This window comes from Sander vitreus, chromosome 15 (assembly GCF_031162955.1).
Source record: "Sander vitreus isolate 19-12246 chromosome 15, sanVit1, whole genome shotgun sequence".
Lineage (NCBI taxonomy): Eukaryota > Metazoa > Chordata > Actinopteri > Perciformes > Percidae > Sander > Sander vitreus.
In genome coordinates this window covers 26,371,889-26,393,082 of record NC_135869.1, presented here as the reverse complement: position 1 = coordinate 26,393,082, position 21,194 = coordinate 26,371,889, and the positions used below count along the sequence as shown (strand labels likewise).

The 21,194-nt window shown below is 40.1% G+C and overlaps 2 protein-coding genes across 5 annotated transcripts in view; both read right to left on the bottom strand.

Moving 5' to 3' along the window:
* Positions 1-3,856: 3,856 nt before the first annotated feature.
* LOC144530159 (serotonin N-acetyltransferase-like) lies at positions 3,857-5,003 on the bottom strand. Its single transcript, XM_078269622.1, has 3 exons — positions 4,847-5,003; positions 4,344-4,498; positions 3,857-4,240 (listed from the first exon to the last, which is right to left on the bottom strand). Exons 1-3 carry the CDS (start codon positions 5,001-5,003, stop codon positions 3,857-3,859), a joined length of 696 nt encoding a protein of 231 aa, XP_078125748.1.
* Positions 5,004-6,809: 1,806 nt separating this feature from the next.
* The window catches only part of LOC144529639 (myosin-10), a 90,056-nt gene continuing 75,671 nt past the window's right edge, over positions 6,810-21,194 (bottom strand). For all 4 annotated transcript variants that reach the window (XM_078268839.1, XM_078268842.1, XM_078268841.1 and 1 more), the window contains 13 exons: positions 20,654-20,758; positions 20,409-20,561; positions 19,201-19,449; positions 18,124-18,336; positions 16,773-16,985; positions 15,898-16,059; positions 15,680-15,808; positions 15,008-15,096; positions 12,785-12,908; positions 10,929-11,137; positions 10,225-10,333; positions 9,723-9,895; positions 6,810-8,483 (listed from right to left, as the gene is read on the bottom strand). In XM_078268839.1, the coding sequence (XP_078124965.1) occupies positions 8,330-8,483; positions 9,723-9,895; positions 10,225-10,333; positions 10,929-11,137; positions 12,785-12,908; positions 15,008-15,096; positions 15,680-15,808; positions 15,898-16,059; positions 16,773-16,985; positions 18,124-18,336; positions 19,201-19,449; positions 20,409-20,561; positions 20,654-20,758 (2,082 nt within the window). In that variant the 3' untranslated portion in view covers positions 6,810-8,329. The remainder of the gene's footprint in view (positions 8,484-9,722; positions 9,896-10,224; positions 10,334-10,928; positions 11,138-12,784; positions 12,909-15,007; positions 15,097-15,679; positions 15,809-15,897; positions 16,060-16,772; positions 16,986-18,123; positions 18,337-19,200; positions 19,450-20,408; positions 20,562-20,653; positions 20,759-21,194) is intronic.

Sequence of the window (21,194 nt, the reverse complement as noted above, 5' to 3'; positions counted from 1 at the left end):
TGCCCAAGGAAATGAACTCCGATGAAGCTCAGACTTGCCCGACAGCCAACTGTGCAATGGTGCCAGCTGACAGCATCAGCTTGAAAACCAATGACGCTGCAAGCCATCTTATTTTTTGCAGATTTCTCTTTTCTTTATCGCCAAAATCAACCTCCACAAAGTCCACTTAACCAGTGAGATTTACTAAATGAATCTCAACCTGAACTAGCTCAGATTCCTGAGAGAAAAAAAACACAATTCATTTGTGCTTTTTAGCATAAAACTGAGATTTTCTGATGACATGTTAACTTGTCATCAGTGCTAAAATACCTCAGATCATATCCTGCCCTGGGATCCTTGTAGGACAGTGGATTTTTGGTAGTGATACTTTAAGATACCACCCTGGTGGCTTCTCTAGTCATACTATAATATGTTAAAAATAAGTAATAGAGTATGTCGAAAGAAATCATAAAAACAACATAGTATATTATGTCCAAAAAAAAATTATGTCGAAAACAATGACGAAAAAGTCATGGAATAGTATGTCGAAAATAATCATAAAAAAGTTATAGTATAGTAAGTCGAATAAGTCATAAAAAGTCATAGTATAGCATATGTCGAAAAAAGTCATAGTATATAATATCCAAAAAAATCATAAAAAAGTCATATTATAGTATGTCGAGAAAAGTCATAGTATAGTCTGTCATAAAAAGTCATAGTATACCATGTTGAAAAATATCATAGTATATTGAAAAAAGTCATAACATCACATGTCATTTAGCTGATACTTCCAATTAAAGGGTGGAGGAAACAGGAGCACCGCATGAAGACATGAGGGAACATGTACACTCCACATAGAAAGGACCGGGCCTACCTGGGTTCAAACCCTGTACCTTCTTGCTGTGAAGCCACAGAGCTAACCATTGGGAAACCATGCTGCATTGTTATGAAAAGTCATAAAAAGTCTTAAAAAAATCATAGTATAGTATGTCGAAACAAGTCATAAAAAAGTCATAGTATGGTAAGTCATAACATTACATGTCATTGAACACTTTTAGCCAGCGGATCCAAATAAGGATTGGTAAAAAAAATCATAGTATAGTATGTTGAAAAAAGTCAGAAAAAAAGTCATAGTATAGCTAGTCAAAAAAAGTAAAAAAAAAAGCCAAAGTATACTATGTCGAAAAAAGTCATAAAAAAGTCATTTTATAGCATGTCAAAAAAGTCATGAAAAAGTCATAGTACAGTATGTCGAAAAAAAATCATAAAAACAGCCGTAGTATAGTATGTCAAAAAAAGTCATACAAAAGTCACAGTATAGCGTGTTAAAAAAAAGGCATATTATATTATGTTGAAAAAAATAAAAAAAAACATCATAGTAATGTCTAAAAAGATCATAAAAAAGACTTAGTATGGTATGTCGAAAAGAGTCATAGGAGAGTGTGTTATAAAAAAACAGGAGCACCGTATGAAGACATGAGGGAACATGTACACTCCACATAGAAAGGACCGGGCCTACCTGGGTTCAAACCCTGTACCTTCTTGCTGTGAAGCCACAGAGCTAACCATTGGGAAACCATGCTGCATTGTTATGAAAAGTCATAGTATAGTATTTCGAAAAGAGTCATAGTAAAGCATGTCGAAAAAAGACATTAAAAAGTCATGACGAAAAAATTCATAGTATAGTATTTCGAAAAGAGTCATAGTAAAGCATGTCGAAAAAAGACATTAAAAAGTCATGACGAAAAAAGTCATAGTATAGTATGTCGAAACAAGTCATAAAAAAGTCATAGTATAGTAAGTCATAACATTACATGTCATTGAGCTGACACTTTTAGCCAGCGGACTTCTAAATAAGGGTTAGTAAAAAAATTGAATGTCGAAAAAAGTCATAGTAGAGCAGGTCGAAAAAAGTCTTAAAAAGTATTTAATAGCATGTCGAAAAAAGTCATAAAAAAGTCATAGTATAGTATGTCGAAAAAAGTCATAAAAAAGTCATAGTACAGTATATCATTAAAAAAGTCATAGTATAGTATGACGAAAAAATTTATAGTATAGCATGTCGAAAAAAATCATAGAATAGTATGTCGAAAAAAGTCTTAAAAAGTCATAGAATAGTATGTCGAAAAAAGTCATAAAAACATTATAGTATAGTATGTCGAAAAAAGTCATGAAAAAGTAAAAATATAGTATGTCGAAAAAGTCGAAAAGAAGTCATAGTACAGTATATCATTAAAAAAGTCATAGTATAGTGTGTTGAAAGCCGCACTAATTGCAAATACTCATGGGTTGGGTCTCTGTAAACCTACTTCATCTGTTTCAATGGAGACTTTCACTGCCACTTGGTGGGCTGCATACTTTATGGTGTCCGATTCTTCTTCCTTGGTTGGGAAATAATGCATATTTGGGGCAATTTTTGCATCAGACTTCAAACACCTTCACCCTGCTCAAAATGCTAATTAAAGTTTGAAGTGACCACTTAGTTTGAGAGGGGGCGGGAGCTGCTCACCCTGGCACGTTAGTGGATTAGAGGGTGATTGTATCCTGGATTAAAGCTCCATTCAAGAGCACAAGACGTCCCAGTGTGCAACCTAAGTCTCCAGAGGTACAGTTCAGAGCTATGTGAAGATACTGACTGACTGTTATATTATACTACAGAATATAGGATATGACCCATGCCTTTGGTGTGAGAGATCCAGGTTTGATTCCCACTGCGATATATCAACCAATGTGTCCCTGAGCAAGACACTTAACCCCTAGTTGCTCCAGAGGCGTGCAACCTCTGATATAGCAATTGTAAGTCACTTTGGAAAAAAGCGTCATCTAAATGACATGTAATGTTATTTGTAATACTCATAATGAAGTTTTCAAGGGAATGTTTAATTAGACTAGTCAATCAGTGCACATGTACAGAATTCATATTTTGTGTCAGATAAAATCAAAAACATTAATTTTCACCTTAAAAACAGTATAAAAATGTAATTGAAATTGTGCAGGAATTAATACATAACAAAAAAAAACCCATCACGATACAAAGTCTGGATGTGCAGTCCCTTCTAATTCCTCTGTTTACTATAGCTAAAGCCCCCTTAATAGTGCTGGAGGAGCTGGGGTTGAGCAGCTAAAGCCTGGTTGCTGACGTCAGTCCACAGTTGTGGAGAGCCCAGAAAGGTGCTAAGCAGGAGACAGCTTAATGTCCAAATGTCTATGCAGTGTAACTCCAGTTACTTGTCAACACAGTACTCCTCTCACAGGTGAGTGGTAAACACAGCATGGAGTCTAACAAAGTGACCTTGCATATAATACATATAGTACATTCTTGCTTTTATTGTACACAGTAAGATCATTTTACACACAATAGTTTCAGTATGAGACAAGAGAAAAAAAGGTCTTACAGACACTTAAACAGAAAGAACCTGACCGAGTGCAACACTGATGTTAAAGGTCCCATATTGTAAAAAGTGAGAAAAGTGAGTATTCTTTTTATTATAAAGCAGGTCGAGGTGCTCTACTAATACTGTGAAAGTATTGAAATGCTCAATCCACATAGAAATGTATTCAGAAACTGTGCCTTTAAACGAGCCATCAGGACTTTTGTATGATTGTGATGTCACAACAATATATATATATATATATATATATATATATATATATATATATATATATATATATATATATATATATATATATATATATACATACACACACACAGGTAATTTCAGACAGAGAGTATGATAAAAATGTTTTTTAAACATTAAAGCATATAAACATGTTCTAGTAGAAACCCAAAATGCAAGTATAAACCTGAAAATGAGCTTAATATGGGACCTTAAAATGAAAGACCTGTGCAGATATCTAAGTGACAAACATCACCATGTCATACATCAGCCTGTTCGTCAGTCTTTTCCAGTGGCAGAGTCAAGGGATGCTGAGTCAAGAGATGCTGAGGGAAACGGATGGCCTCGCTGTTGCGCCGCATGTACGCGTGGCCGCTGATGGGGTACCACATCTCGGTGAACGTCATGTTGGCCACGGTGATGGCGCAGCGCCCAAGCACCTTGAAGCCTGACTTGCGGTAGAAAGGAATGAGGTCGTCTTCGCACATGAGCACTGCTCGGCGCACGTTGGGCAGGCAGCGGAGATACTGCAGGTAACGCCACAGCAGAATGTTACCTTTGCCCTGCTGCCTGAAGGTGCGATGGACGGCGAGGATGTGGATGTGGACGGTGGAGCCGCGGGGTTTGTGGAGAGTCAGTGCGTCCTGGAGCAAAGGGGTTAGATATCACAATTACTGATCATATGTGTCTGTGTGTGTGTGATGACCACTTATAAATGATGAGTTGGGAAGGTGCAGGGTGTCTTACTGCAGTGAGTCTGTCCTGGTCCCAGAGAGAGCCGATGATAAAAGCCACCAGCCGGCCCTCCTCAATCCAGCCCATGGACAGCTCCGGACACAGTGTGAGGAAATGACGCACCTCATCCAGGTGGAGAGGACACTCACCTGACACTGAGATAAATGCTGAGAGAGAAAGAAAGAGAGAGAGAGAGAGAGAGAGAGAGAGAGAGAGAGAGAGAGAGAGAGAGAGAGAGAATGACCGTGCGCAAAAAATGTTTGGTCCTACTTTTACGCACACTAAAGGCGGCGCAAATTACCCAATAAACACTATGCTGAATGTCGAATACAGATGTAACATCTTTAAAAAGAATATCTGACCACTGACTAAATTAAATGGAAAGAGAGAATTAAATCTGTCGATGCCACACACGATTTTACGCAAAGTCCTCTATCGACTCAGCGAAACTTGACAGCGGATTCAGCAGAGCGGATTTCTGCCTCACTGTGTGACGGATAAGACGGGTCACTTACCTTCTCGCTCGATCTCAAAGACGCTTATGGCATCCTGCGTGTTGAGCGGTCGGACTTCGCTTGCGGGAAGTGTGTGTCTCCTTTGGACGCCAGGCGAAACAGAAGGTGTTGGCTGCATTGGTTTGATGAAAGGCTGTGCGCCAACAACGGACATCATACGACTTTACACTCTCCCCTCCAAAAAAAAACTTCTCCTCCTGTGTTGTTCTCTGCCTCTCTGCAGGATCACCTCTGTCAGGCCCTGCGAGGAGGAACAGGCTGGTTGATGTGTGTATTTATAGGACAGCTTTCCTGCCTGTGATCCACCAGCTCATTTGCATTTGAATATTTGATGTCGATGAATGAATAAAGGTCACGACGGCAATTTACTGAACCCTGCAATTAACCGCGTGCGTTGTTGCTGTTTTTTTTTGTTTTTTTGTCTCTATTGACAGATAATAGCAAATTATTTTCTATGAACAACCACCTCCGGCACATTTATAGCACGTCTGGCACGCATGTTTACAGGGAGGCGCACTGATGCAGAGGCACTTTCCAAAGATTTTGCCACTAAAATATTCAGTTTAACTAAATGTCAAGAAATCACAGGCAATTGGTCAGTGCAGTAAATCAAATGTGCATCTGTGTAATAAGTGACGCAACTGCATCCCATCTTAATTAATAAAACAATTAAGAAAAAAACCTTGGCACAGCATCAGGCTGCAGACACTTACCGGAGGATGTTGATGATGTATGTTGGGGAGGTTCTGCGGACTGAGCAGCTCACCTGCTCCAACACAGACGTCTCTCTTCGTTATGAAGTGATTATTACTATGAGTCACATGAGGAAGGATTACCGACACTTTATCTCCTCTCTGTCCGAGAACAACACGTTCATTTCGCTGTGTGTTTTGGAGAAAGTGACCTCCATTTGTATTAGAAAATATTATTGTCTTTGATTCTCTTTGACAGCCTTGGGCCCTGATTGGTCAGGCTGTTTTACTCTTCAGATGGTGTATGATCGTAATACATGATTTTGGTATTATTTAGCATTTAAGATTACAAGGATTTTATGTACTTGAGTGAATATGCAGAAATATCATAAGCAAAATCTAAGTGAGAGTTTTCAAAGTACTTGTAGAAAAATGGGATTGGGACAGATTTGAAAACAATCTTTTTGACTCGTCTCTTATCTTTGCTGTTTGTTTTGTGAAATATTGTATAATTTCAACGTTTTGGGCCTAAAGCAGTTATTTAAAAGCAACTAGCTATAGCTTTTGATTAAATGTGTGTAAAAAAGTGGAGTACAAACTACAATGTATAGCGTACTAGAAAATGGATTGTACCAGTACTTAAGTACAGAACTTACCTAAACATATGTGTAAACATACCTCACACACACACACACACACACACACACACACACACACAGTAGAGCCAACATTCCATTTTGTTTTTAATTGTTCTCCAGCTGTCTTCATCATTCTAAAACCAGAACAAATGTTGAGGATGACTCATTTTCACTCCTGCCACCTAGAAGGGTGAAAGAAACTGTCGGAGGCTTCTATTTTTTAAGTTACATAATGTAATTTGGGTAGGAATTTGGCGTAACCCGCATTACTAATCTTGAAACCAATTTTTAATAGGGTTTACAGAATGAATGGCGATATTTCCCCAGAAACTGAACTTTTGCTCCATTGATTTGCCGGTCCAGTCAGAGAGACTGAGGGGAAATGAAAAAAAAAAAGTTGAAGTTATTTTAAAAACCCTAAAAGATTCGGGGCTTTTGAGAAAACATTTGGGGCTGGAGGCCCGGAAGCCCCCCCTGCTCTGCCCCTGAACATGTGTGTGATTGCTGTCATGCTGATTGGCTTTTTTTCTGCCAAAGTTTTAAATTGAATGACATTACAAATGTGACGGCTCATAACTCATAAGATGTGAACAACATCATCATGGACTGCTTCAATGAACAGAGTTTGTGAACTGGGCTCCATAGACTTTAATGCATCATATATAGCTCCTATAACTCATGAACTGTACAAGTCATGGTAACGATCATAGGTACAGTTGATCAGTGTGCAATACTGAGCATTTTTGAAACATGAATGGAGTTTGTACTGAGTACAATAGCAGAGATATAAATACAGTTGATGTCTATTGGATTGTTTTTAAATAGTAATAACTCAAAAAGTATAAAAGTTATCAATAAGAAAAGTCATTGCACCCATCTACAAAGAGTCCCGCATGCTTTGACGTATCGATCATCGTGAGGAGCTGTAGCAGGACATACAAATGAAAGAAAATCAGTTTCCCACTGATAGCTCATTACATATGCAAATGTATGAATATTTTATGAAAATACCTTCATGAAATTACGCATGGTTCAGTATATGAACAGCATATGTGGCATAAATGGGTTTTGAACTGAGACTGAGCAGAAAAAAAGGCACAGAAAGAGAAGTAGTAAGCAAAAGAACATTAGTTCCAAATAATTACAAGTCAACACCGACCTACTGTCAAACATCATCATGAGAAAACAATACTGTCAAAGAGCAACGGATTGAAGCGCTGAGGCGACAAGGCAGCTTACAGTCACATTTCTATATTCATATGCAAGCAAACAATCCCTAGCATAGGACTGGAAAAATACGTTGCAGTTACAGTTCAACTAACTAAAACTAAACAGATTCATATGATGGACATACTGTAAATTGTAGATTGATGCAAAAATAGAAACAGAAAGTTTCAGCTTTCATCCCAATTTGTTCATTTCCAATATTGCAATGCTATTATTTTAACATTTGGAAGCATTTTAAACAGCTAAATACTGGTCCAACCGGGGGTAATTATCATCCAGACACTCAGCGAATTCTGAGCTCCATCAGAACGTTCATGTTTTTCTGTTATCAGGGGGCTTTTTAATTGACGATGAGTAGACAGCAACACGCTCACCACTTGCTTGGTCTCCTTTGTGGTGCGGGGAATTAAATCCCTGAAGATCCATTTCAAAAAGAAGAAACATTTCACTGACCAATAAACCAAATGCAGAGGTTTTCTTTCTTTTTGAAATGGCTTTTTTAGTTGACAACGTATGCACATGTGTACTTCTATCTGTGATGCAGCTCATCTTCCATTCAGGTTATTAAAGTAGTCTTTACTCCCATGATGGAAGTTGCTTTTATATTACACAGCCCTGCAGCTTGAGACGGAGGGGTAAGGCAGAGTAGTGTTTCTTACGCCTTTAAGTGGGGCGGTAAAGAGAGCGTTGGGGGTCCAACTGCTGGTGTGTGCTAAGGTTTAGGGTTGAGGAGTAAGGCTAGGAATATGTGTTTTTTATCTTGCTTAGATCATGCTGCGTGTGTTTGGAGGGAACAGATCTATACAGACATAGGCCAGAGCGAGCAAGAAGAGGGTCCCTATTCAAGCTGAGAGGGTCTAAGTATTTGTGTCGGGGCTGAGAGGTGATGTGCAGATGGGAGAGCAAGATTTAAGGCTTTCTCTCTTCTACTCCGGCTGGGGCACCGGCGTCTCATTGGCATTGTTGTCGGTGATCTTGTTTTCTAGCTCATCGTCGGACAGGAGGTCCAAGGAAGTTCCCTCGACCTGAAGCTGGCGTCGGCCTGGGCGACTAGAGGAGAAGCTGATGGGGCCGCCACGCCTGCAGGAGAAAGAGGAGGAGCGGAGGTAAAGGGAAGGTAAAAAGCAAAATGTCACCCATTCATCAAGCCAACATATGTTCAAATGCTCATTTCTTTACCACAATTAATATTCATCTTGCAGTCAAAAGATTTTCAGAGAACATCTGCTCAGAAAATGTAACTGCTCATTTTTAAGGAGCTAAGTTAAGCAGATGAGTCCACTTAATAATTCACAGCTCATTCAGACGCTGTGTGAACATTTCATAAATCAGACACAGGGAGGTTTCTACGGCAGCACGTGAAAAACTCATCCTCACTCAGGTTTCATAATAAGGGCCAGTATTCTAATGCTTTAATGATATTACCAACATAAAGAGTCAGTAACATTTTTATAAAAATAACTTCAGATTTAGTTGAAGTTATCTTTAAAGTCCCTGTACAGCCACAGAGGTGTTTCCAATTCTTCTGGCTGATTAAACCTCTGCTCAGGTTGAAGTTGGGTGGAGCTCTGCTGGAATTACATGAAGTCACCAAACTACACAAACCAATAAGAATGGGAAAAGTTTCCCAAAACTGATGAAAGGGTCAGAGAGATGCCAATCCATCACAGTCTTTTTTTTTTTTTTTTTGGCCATTTTAGGCAGGACAGATGAAGACATGAAAAGGGCGAGGAAGAGGGGGGAATGACATGCAGCAAAAGGCTGCAGGTCAGAACCAAACCCGGGCCCGCTGCGTCGAGGAGTAAACCTCTATATATGCACCCAATCCATCACAGTCTTTACCTGCCTACACAGTCCTGACAAAAAGTCTAATTCAGCAAACAAGAGAACACTCTGTAGTTGCTGACTTAACGGGCCAATATTGACTTAATATACATGGCAAGTTATAATAAATAAAAAATAGACCTACATGAATAAAGCTTTCTTTAAAACAATCATGTACAGAAAAAGACTTTGCATATCTACAACGTGAGACAGGGGGACAAGCAGGTCAAAAGTTGCAAAGAAACTCCCGCACACTGTCTAACTTGCAAAAAATATATAAAGTTTAATGGCAGGCAACGTTTCGGTAATAGACCATCTTCATCTATTTGCCTGAAGATGGTCTAGTACCAAAACGTTGCCTACTATTAAACTTTATACTGTATATTTTATGCAAGTTAGACAGTGTGTGGGAGGTTTTTTGAAACTTCAAAAACTATCATAAAATAAAAAATAAAATGAATTGTGTAGTGGATGCTTCCGTCTGCCCCAGCGTACCTGAGGCGGTTCTTGAGTGTGTGAACCTCGCGGCTCAGACCCTCGCTGGCCTCGGTGGCGTCGTCCAGCTCTCTCTGCAGTTTCCTGCGTGAGGCGTTGGCCCTCGTGGCCTCCTCCTCCGCCTCCTCCAGCTGACGCTTCAGCTGCTTCATACGAGAGCTAGCCTTTTCCACCTTCACTCACACACACACACACACACACACACACACACACACACACACACACACACACACACAAATAAAAGAAAATACATCACCAAGAAATACAAAATGTGTTCAAAAGGACACCATTTTGGGGCAGCATTGTGAGTTTCTGATCTGTATTGTAGAAAGGTGAAGTAGGTTTGTTAATGGTTATAAATATAAATAAAGCAATTACCGTGATTGATCTCTTTTAAAACCACAGAGGGGCTAAACATTTTGTAAGGGCCAGGTAGCAAACTGTGGAAAAAGCTTGCAAACAGCCTATCACAACGTAGTATTAAAGTCAGTATCATACATACTTGTTCTTTAAACTGGTCTGCATGGCGACGCTCATCCTCCACCTGCATACAGATTTCTTTCAGCTTCTTCTCGGTCCTTCTCACAGTCTTGTTGGCTGCTGCTCGCTCCCTTTCAGTGGAGAACAAGGGACCGTTATAAAAAACAAGACAAGATTCAGCGTTACAGGTAAAAACCCCTAAATGTGTTTTAATCAATCTCATATTTTAGCCTAGTTTCTATTTTTGAACTGTTAGTTTAGGTTTTGTGTGTGAGTTAACTCATACGTTACAATATCACACTATTATGCTACTTGCACACTGGTTACTTCATATTAAATATTGTACATATTTTATTTCGTTTTATATACTATGTATTTAAGTTGTACATTTTATTCTACACTTGTATATACATTCTTTGTGTGTATGTGTGTGTGTGTGTGTGTGTGAGTGTGTATGTCCTGGTAACTTGCTACTGTAACAGTAATTTCCCAGTTTGGGATTAATAAAGTCCATCCATCCATCCCCATCCTCATCCATCCATCCATCCATCCATCCTCATCCATCCATCCATCCATCCTCATCCATCCCCATCCATCCTCATCCATCCATCCGTCCATCCCCATCATCCATCCATCCTCATCCATCCATCCATCCATCCTCATCCATCCATCCATCCATCCCCATCCATCCATCTAAGCAAGTATAAAAGTGTATTGAGTTCTCACTTGGCCTCCTGCTCCAGCTGTTCCTCCAGCTGTGCTATCTTGGCCTCCAGGGCAGTGATGGAGGCCTTGAACCTGCTCTTCACAGAACCCTCCAGCTCGCCCAGCTTCGCCCGCAGCTCCTTGTTTTGACGCTCCAGTTGCTGGCGAGCGTTTTCGCTCTTCTGGGCCGTGCTGCGCTCCGCACTCAGCTCTGTAGTCAGGGTGTCCACCTGAGGGGCAGGGAGGGGGCGGTAATGGAACTTCATGTGATTTTCATTATTTTGAACAGGCTAATCTTTTTTGTTAACAATTTTTTATTTTTATTTTTTAGCAACATACAAAACATACAACAAAATAGTAACAAAATAGACAATAAACCATAAACCCAATAAACATATGTATAAATGACAACACCATAAACCCATCATACACGTCTCTCCCCAGCACAAAGCTTCCTAGGAGCGCTCCAGACAGTTCAGGTACTTTCCCCATTTTCTAGTATAGACATCCAATCTGGCAAATGTTTATATAACATCTTTTTCAGATGCCGCCACACTAGTCATCTCACAAGCCCCCTCCTGGATTGACGGCATCCCTTCCTTCCTCCATCCACTTCAAATAATCTGTCTGGACCCAGCTTCTTATGTGCTTATCCATCCCACTTAGGACTGACCCATCTCCTAGAACCAATAATCTTGGGCTGAATGGAACCTGGGTCCCTGCTATCTGACATACAGTCATGTGAACAAATTAGGACACCCATGCTAAAGTTGAATAAAAAAATCATCTTTAGGAAATTGATCTTAATGCCTTAATTAAAAAAATGAGGAAAAATCCAACCTTTAAGGACACCAGTTTTCTTTGTGAATGAATAATGTATCGTAAATAAATAAATGTTCTTCCTTAAAATACAGGGGGCATAAGTCAGTACACCCCTATGTTAAATTCCCATAGAGGCATGCAGACTTTTATTTTGAAAGGCCAGTTATTTCATGGATCCAGGATACTATGCATCCTGATAAAGTTCCCTTGGCCCCCCCATCATCACATACCCTTCACCATACCCCCACATCATCTCATACCCTTCACCATACCCCCACATCATCTCATACCCTTCACCATACCCCCCCCATCATCACATACCCTTCACCATACCCCCACATCATCACATACCCTTCACCATACCTAGAGACTGGCATGGTTTTATTTCAGTTAGCCTAATAGCTGGTTTGATTTGCATTGAGAGATGATTTTATGGAAAGTACCTCATGCCAATCTCTAGGTATGGTGAAGGGGATGTGATGATGGGGGGGAATGGTGAAGGGTATGTGATGATGCCAAGGGAACTTTATCAGGATCATAGTATCCTGGATCCATGAAATAACTAGCCTTTCAAAATAAAAGTCTGCCTGCCTCTATGGGAATTTAACATAGGGGTGTACTGACTTATGCCCCCTGTATTTTAAGGAAGAACATTTATTCATTTACGATACATTATTCATTCACAAAGAAAACTGATGTCCTTAAAGGTTGGATTTTTCCTCATTTTTGTAATTAAGGCATTAAGATCAATTTCCAAAAGATGATTTTTTTATTCCTCTTTTTATTCAACTTTAGCATGGGTGTCCTAATTTTTTCACATGACTGTAGGTTATCATGTATCCTGGTCCAAAATTCCTGGACCTTATCACAGGACATGAAGTAATTGTCTGTCCTCTGTCTTGGATTTCCAATGATTTGGTGTGTATTTCTGACCAATTTTGTACAGGCTAATTTTATTTTATTTTTTACAAATTGCTGGATGTAATATTAGTTTAATAAAAGATAAGGATGATCATTAAAGATGTTCATTAATTCTGCCAACTCAGAACCTGCACCTGCATCGTTGTCTTTCTGAAGCGGTCGTTGAGGAGCTCCATGTTACCCTGCTCCTCTTCCAGCTCTTCTTCCAGCTGAGCAATGCGAGCCTCCAGCCTCCTCTTCTCATCCATCAGAGCAGACCTGGCACACACAGATAAAGAGTTAGAGCTGCAGTGGGCAGAAAGCAGAGGTAGAAAGAGTATACAAATATTCTACTTAAGTAAAAGTACTAATACTTTAATGAACTTTTACGTAAGTACAAGTAAAAAGTTGTTCATTTACAATTTACTAGTAAGTAAGTTAAAGTTACTTAGTTACTTTTTAACAGCAGGGGGAGATATACTTTTTTATATTTATACTTATTTAATATCTCATCTATACAGTATTTTGTGATTTGATGATAGTCTGGTCCTACCAGACTCTGGTCCATTTCATTTGTACAGAGAGTCTGGCCTCTCTCCGTTGACAAGTGTTAACTTCCTTGAAGGCGTGTACTCTGTTGAAGTTTAAAACTATTGGATCTGGTAGCCTGGCTCCGCCCTCCTACGTACTGTCTGGTAGGACCAGGCTAACAAGAGGGGAGACGACGACAACTATCAGCTTAGCATCGCTAGAACTACAACTCAAACTAGCGCACGTCACAACCTCAACATCATCGTTCTCAGCCACTCCCTCTGTTCGCTGATTGGACCGCCAAATATTTGGCCGGAGAAAACCCAAGAATATACCACAAACCCAGACGGAGTACTGAAGGAAAATGAAAATTGAGCGGAAGTAAGTAGGAGGGCGGAGCCAGGCTAATGTGATGAGGGAACAAAGCCGCTTTCCATTAGAGTTTGTTGACAGATATAAAACAATGTTAAAGAACCTTTTTATTTACTTTTTTTTACTCAGTAACGGATGTGATTTAAAATGTAGCAAAGTACAATACTTCAAGCAAAACATACTTAAGTAAAAGTAAAGGTTTTAAAAACTGCTTTAAAAAGTAAAAGTACACAAACAAACTACTCAATTACAGTAACATGAGTAATTGTAACTTGTTACTTTCCAGCTCTGGTAGAAAGCAAACAAAACGCCAGAATTTCAACGAGAGTGCGACCTCTTCCTGGAGCTCTCCCCCTCCCCTCTCTTTCTGCATGCGCAGAGCAGCCAATAGGAACGCTTTCTCTCTTTGAAATGACCCGTGATTTGCCAAAGCCTCCTGTCATGGCTAGATTATCTAAAGCCTGAAAACAGAACCAAGAGGAGGTGCAGAAGTCTTGTTTTCTCACAGAACATTTTAATTACAATACGCTGAAAGATTATTATCACATGTTTGCCCAACAACGCCAAAATATACTGCCTACCACAGCTTTAAAGATAAAGAGCTCAGGGGCAGGAGGGTCTAGATACAATTTCCCTTTGGAAGAAGCTTTCTGATTTGGTTAGTTGAATTATTTGTAAAAAGGTTCCTTTTAACCCCAAGTTATGGCTTCTCTAGTCTATATCCACGACATTCCACTTCAGGGATTGTTCAGGTGCCGCCGGAAATTCCACCGGATGTCCACCTTTTCAGCCGGATGTCCGTCACCTTCCACTTTCTTTTTGTTGGAATTTTTTGCAGAGGCTGTTTCGCAGCGGCACCTGGGCTCCGTCCAGCGCTTAGTGCCGCCCAAGACAATTGTTATTGGTTTAAAGTAATGCCAATAAACCAGAGCGCGTTTTTCTCCCATCCCGGAAGGCTGCGTGGACTAGCCAGACCCTCCTCCAAAGCACTGTGGAGGAAGGTCTGGCAATGCGAGACTGTCTTCTCTAAATGTTTATCCTGAGGACTCAGAAAGGGAAAGATCTTTAACTAATATTAGAAGCATATATATCAGAAAAAAATAAGCTTGATGTCACTCTTCTGGAGCACAATGATTTACGTAGCTTGTACGGTGTATTTGACATTGTAGAATAAACTGGATGACGCCTTGATTATACTTATTATGTATGATCTTTTGATATTTAGGCTGTCTTGTTTTATCGCCTTTGGAATTATTTTTTTTACCCTTTTTTTTGCTGTATCTCATGTTCTTTTTAACGCTATTATCATTATGGTTTTTGTTTTCTTTTTCTTTACCTCATTCATCTCAATGACCAAAATAATAAGAATCCTCTTTTGTCTGGTGCTTCCCAAGCAGGTTAAAAGAGAATATGAACAAGGAGATGCATTTGTCGACAGACATTTTGGCGTGGTCGCGTGGGTGAGGGTCACTTACTTTCCAGAGGTGCTGTTTGAGATTTCATCTTGTAGCTCATCCCGTTCCTGCTCCGCGTGGCGCCGGCCCCTCTCAGATGCTGCCAGGTCCTGCAGAGAAAGGTCAAAGGTACTTCTTTGTGTATCATGTAATGCTGAAAGGGACCTTTCAATGCTTTATCATGAATATACAGCAGTGTTTCCCCCAAAATCCTTTTTTAATGGCAAAAATAATTAGCTAAACATGCATTATTTATTCTGCATTGCACTGTCGCGAGTCCATGAACGAGGCAACGTCTGTCACAGCAGGACAGTTGAGTGTGTTATCTAAAATGCTAAAGTCAGTTGAAACCTTGTCATACCATAAGCTTAACCATAAACTGTATGGTTAAAACAGATCGGTAATGCAGTTTTGCCCTCATTGTTCTCTGTGAAGTTTGCTGGAAACGATGTAATGTAGTGTTTTATGTGGGGTGAGCACTGCGCCTGACTCCGTTTGCTTGTAAGGAAATAATGGGAGTAACAGGCCAAACGGCTTTAAAAGTAGCATATCTCCCTCGCCGACCCATCCGTCAAGCTAAAGCAGACAACCCAGAGAAATACTAAAACCTTTCAACCTGAAATCAACACCCTCCCAGCCCTAACTATGCACAGTACCTAACATAACATAACAAACATCACAAAGTGTCTGCACCTCATGTAGCTGTACAATCTCAGCCTCCAGACTCTTGAGTTTCTTCTCATTTTCCTTGGATATGGCGAAAATATCATCTCTAGAAGCTCGGGCGTCTTCCAACTCTCGCTGGTAGTCCTTCATTTGGGCCTGAAGGAAAAAACATATGGCTGAGGATGGCTGCTTACGGCAGTGCTTAGAATGGGTTTGAATGGAGAGTATGTATGAGGAAGTGTAACCTGTAACTTGCGCAGCTGTTTGATGGCTTCGTCTCGAGCCTTGTTGGCTCCTTCTATGTGACCCTCTATATCCTTCAGATCCATCTCCAGCTTCTTTTTAGCAGCGACAGCCAAAGCTCTCTGCTTCCTCTCGTCCTCCAACTCCGTCTCCATCTCTCGCACCTGAGGGGGAGCCAGCATTAGTGTGGTGGGATTAAACGGTGATGTCATGTTAAGTGTAGTCTGGATCAATAAAAGTACATTTCCAGGATAAAGCCTGACATCAGGCGCATGGCTCACACGCAAGATGTCTGCTCTCTGTGTGTTGGCGTGTTCTGAAAATCCCTTCGCTACGGGAAACAACAGCAAACTGAAAATGTCAAGTTTTGAAGAAAATTTGGATCTTGCAACAAGGCAGGTCTGCTTGGTTCTCTCGGGGAATGATTGTAAAGATTTACAAAGAATATGTTTAGGGCATTTCCTCTCTAACTAGGACGTTTTGGGACTGATTGGTGGGATTGCTGTGGATGAAGTACACACGGAGATAGACTGGTAAGAGCCAATGAGGTTTAACCATGTATCAGCTCATTTAAATAGCTCACGTTACTGTATTGTGTTAACTTCATTTAATATTGGATGTGGTGATTTCTTTTGCGGGGTGCAAATGTTCCACCAAAACAAGTTCCTTCCCGAGACTATTTTGCAGAGCTACCGTTGCTGCGTCCTTAGCTTAGCGCCGCCCAAGACGTTGTGATTGGTTTAAAGAAATGTAAAAAACCCAGAGCTTTTTGTTTCTCCTATCCCAGAATGTATCTGTGGTGTAGACAGACCTTACTCCACAGCGCTGTGGAGTAACGTCTGGCAATGCCAGACTAATGTTAAGTGTGCTTCTGCACCTGCTTGACCAGCGATCTCTTCTTCTCATCGTTCTGGTCGTCCCGGCCCTGAAGATCTCTCTCGTACTGGGCCTTCATGGCCTGCATGTTGACCTCCAGACGCAGCTTGGCGTCCTCGGTGGCCTGCAGCTCGTCCTCCAGCTCCTCCAGCTGAGTCTTCATCTCCTCCAGCTGCTGCTCCAGAGTACGCTTGGACTTCTCCAGCTCGTGGACCTGACGGGAAGAGGAGAGAATTGGTGAGATTACTGCTCAGTTGTCATAGCAAATCCTACGGTCAATAAAGCCCAGATCAGACCAAAGATTCTCGACGAGACGATAACATTAACCCTACCTAACCTGAGAGTTCACACCAATGTTTGTATCATCTCCATAGCAACGACACTTTGTACTTCCGTTCTAACTTGCGACTTTCAGGCTTTTTGTAGCTGGATATATCATTTTGCGTCATAATATGGGTGTGGATAATGTTAGTGATAGTGAGATGGGATGCTTGCTACAGTTGCATTTCTAGTGTTGAATCAGCAGAAACAGAATTTTATTTATAAGATCAGCCTCCGTCTCAAACTCTGCCATTTTGACCCGTTGACAGTTTGTAACATAGAAATAAAATATATTATGGATCATTTTACTTCTATAATTTGTAGCTGACTTCGCTATTGGCTGTTGAAACAGGACAGGTGACGTCCCTAACGTTCTCGTGACTCGCAGCGGCACCATCAGCTGGTTTGAGTCGAGCTGAGACGGGCCGGTTCAGACCGCTGCAACTGTTCCCTGCAACGTTCTAAAACGGTTCTGATCATCTGTATATATTGTTTATTTCATATTAATGTTTAATTATGTTTGTTTGTTTGTTTACTAGAGGTCTCTCTCTCTCCTCGTGAGCTGGGTGTCGCGTCACACCCCTAGGATGCACCTTTCACCGAGGCAAATTCCACATAAGTGTAAGAAAGAGAAAGTTCTCTGCGCTTCTGCAGACCACAACAATCCGGTGCAACCAAGGCGGGACAAAAACGGTATAAAGTAACAAAAGATAGCCGGTGCAACACAGATGTCTTCTTATTGATGGTTTTATTACTTAAGGTGCAAAACAGTGACTAACGTTTCGATGTAGAGTTACATCTTCATCAGAGTCCACAAGGACACAAGGACTCTGATGTCTAACTATCTTTTGTTACTTTCCACATAAGTGTACTTATTGTGGTAATATCTCATCTGAATCTGATTTCTGATGCTGAAAGAGATCGACGCAGACACCAACGCACAAGTATAAACTTCAGTCCAATTATGTAGGCTACGGAGAAAGCTCTGCGTGAAGCCTCCGCAGAAGCATAAATCCCGCTTTGACACTCACATTCTTGCCCACGTCATCCTTGGAGCTCATCAGATCTTCCATTTCAGCGCGGAGCTGCTTGTTAACCCTCTCCAGCTCCTCTTTGGCCTCCAGTGCCTCGTCCAGAGCTCTGGTCATGGACAGAGCTTTGGTCTCCTTCTCCCTGGCCTCCGCTTCGGCGCGGTCCCGCTCTTCAGCATAACGGGCCGAGATGCTCTTCTCCTCAGCCAGCATCTGCGGAGGAACAGGACGTCAGATTTCCGATCAGCATTTTGTCAAAATCATATTTGTAATTTGTAAGAACGGTATTGCAATCAATGATGAAATAAATGAATAAAATCCATCTAAACTGCAAAGCTAGAGGATTAAATTGTATATTTTAGCACACTTTTTATAAAAAAATGTTTTACTATTTAAGATAACTTGTATATATTTTGCTTATTTCATATTTTTTTGTAGTTGCCTTTGTCTATGTTCTGTTTCACTTAACTTTGTTCTATTTCTGCTTTTTTTTTGCACACTGCTAAAGAGCTGCAAAACGAATTTTCATTGTACTCTGAGCACAATGGCAATAAAGATCTATCTATCTTGATCTATTTCAAATTAGATCTAAGACAAACTTCCATCCGGAAGAAACATCTGTAAAATGTTCTCACATGAGATGTTCCGATACCATTCTTTCCTTCCCGATCCCGATACCTGAACTTGCGTATTGGCCGATACCGAGTACCAATCTGATACCAGTGTGTTAAAAAAAATACATATATTTCACTATGTTTTAACAGCTGTATACTACTAACCCTGTATGGATGTGATATGATTTCTGTCACTGTTGTACGGCCTGGCTCAGGTTAAACTATTTGTGAAACATGAACAAACACAAACAATGAATGCTGTACAACTTTCTTTTATCTCGTTTGACAGCGAGTCATAACGGAAAAAGATCAGAAATAAACTACTTGAAGTAGATTTTCTTCAGAGCTAAATTATGTGGTATCGGATCGGTGCATAAACTCCAGTACTTGCCGATACCGATACCATCATTTTAGGCAGTATCGGATACTGGTATCGATATAGAAAAACATCTCTAGTTCTCACCTGGTCAAACTTCTTCTGTTTCTTCTCCAGGCTGGAGACGATCTGTCTCTGGTGATCCAGGTCTACAGTTAGATCATCCAGCTCCTGCTGCAGTCGGGTCTTTGTCTTCTCCATCTTTTCAAAGCCGATGGTCTTCTCTTCCAGACGCTGGCTGGCCAGCTCCAGGTCCTTCTGCAGCTTCTTCTTCGTCTCCTCCAGGCCGTCGATTGTTCCAACGTCGTCCTCCAGCTTCTTCTTGCTCTCCGACAGCTACAAAGAAAAGTACAGTTCAGGATAAAAATCAACAAAGTGTTATTAAACATAGTTTCTATGTGTGCACGATTCAGAAAACTGTTATGTGAGCCAGATAATGTAATAACACAAGTACACAGCCTATGACGTACACTGTGCCTCTTTATAATCATAAAACATTTTTTCTAACAGTTTTCCAAGTCAAGTCAAGTGCCACCAACTAGCATAGCTTTAGCTCAACAGTCCGAAATAATTAATTATATAATTACAATTTGGCATATCTAAACAAAATCAACAATTAACATCGACAGGCTTAGCCCTTAGCTAATGTTAGCAATTCATTGCGGTTAAACAAAGAAACCACGATTATGTAATAATATTGACAATAAGACAATTATGTAATCATTGTCACAGGACTGATATAAATATGAAGCCATTCATGATTATTATTATATAGTTGTGTAAAAAGGAGTAGGGATTACATAAGCTTCTGCTTCTTCCTATTCCTTTCCGGACATGTTAAAGAACTTAATTCATTCAATCACTACAAAATAGCACAGTTCAGAATAAAAAAACTAAATATTATTTAAACATAGTTTCTATGGTGAATATATACATATGTAAATATGTATGTTTTCTTGTTTTTGTGGTGTGTAAATATACATACCGGGTATGTAGGAAATTGTAAAGAATGTGTTAAAGATATATGATATAAATATGAAGCCATTCATGATGATGATTATACTGTATAGTCGTGGAAAATAAGCTTCTGCTTCATGTTAAATGAATACATTAATTAATTTATTCTAGCTTCTTCTTGCTTACATATGTAAATGTGTGTGTTTTTCTTTTTTGTGGTGTGTAAATATAAATATGTAGGAAATTGTAAAGAATGTGTTAAAGATATATGATATAAATCTTCCGATTCCTTTTCGAACATGTTATATGAATTTATTCATTGGTTCCTAGTGTCCTACCTGAGCCTGTATGGTCAACATCTGTTTCTCCAGATTCTTGCGCGCCTCCTCATCCTCCTCCTGCTGCTCCTGCAGAGCGCTCTTCTCCTCCTCCAGCTGGCGTATACGACCGCTGAGGTTCAGTTTCTGGCGTGTCTCCTCCTGGAGCAGCTCCTACATAAAAACATTCGTTGAGTTAGTTTAATAAGAAAGGATGCATTAAGTGTGGATTGATGATCAGGGCTCAGAGATGCTTGATAGGTCACCTGTGTGTCTTGTAGCTGACTCTCTAGTCCAGCAACATCTTTGGCCATCTTGATACCTTTCCTCTCCGCATCTTCCAGAATGGTGGACACATTGTCCAGCTCAGTCTGTGTGGAGACGTAGCACGGTTTAACCAGATTATCAATGCAAGTCAAATGTATTTGTTCAAGATTTGTTTTGTCAATTCAGAAAATTACAAACGCAGAAGAATAAAATCCTCTGTATGCTCGTAATTCAATCGAGGATTCATTAATAAACAATCCCAATGTAAACTCAGCCAAACATCACAACATTTACAGGAATTTTAAATGCAATTGTATAAAATTAAAAAAAAATATCTCTGTGTATTCAAATCAACAGAACTCTTGTGATTTTAACAGATCAGCAATTCTGTTTTCTCATAAATGGTCCAACTAGCAACGAGTATATGCTATCAATACATAAACAGACTACTTTCTACTTTGGTCTGATACCACAGCCAACTTTGACAATGAGATGTGGTTTTATATCAGTTTTGTTTTTAAACCTGCATTTGTAAGAATT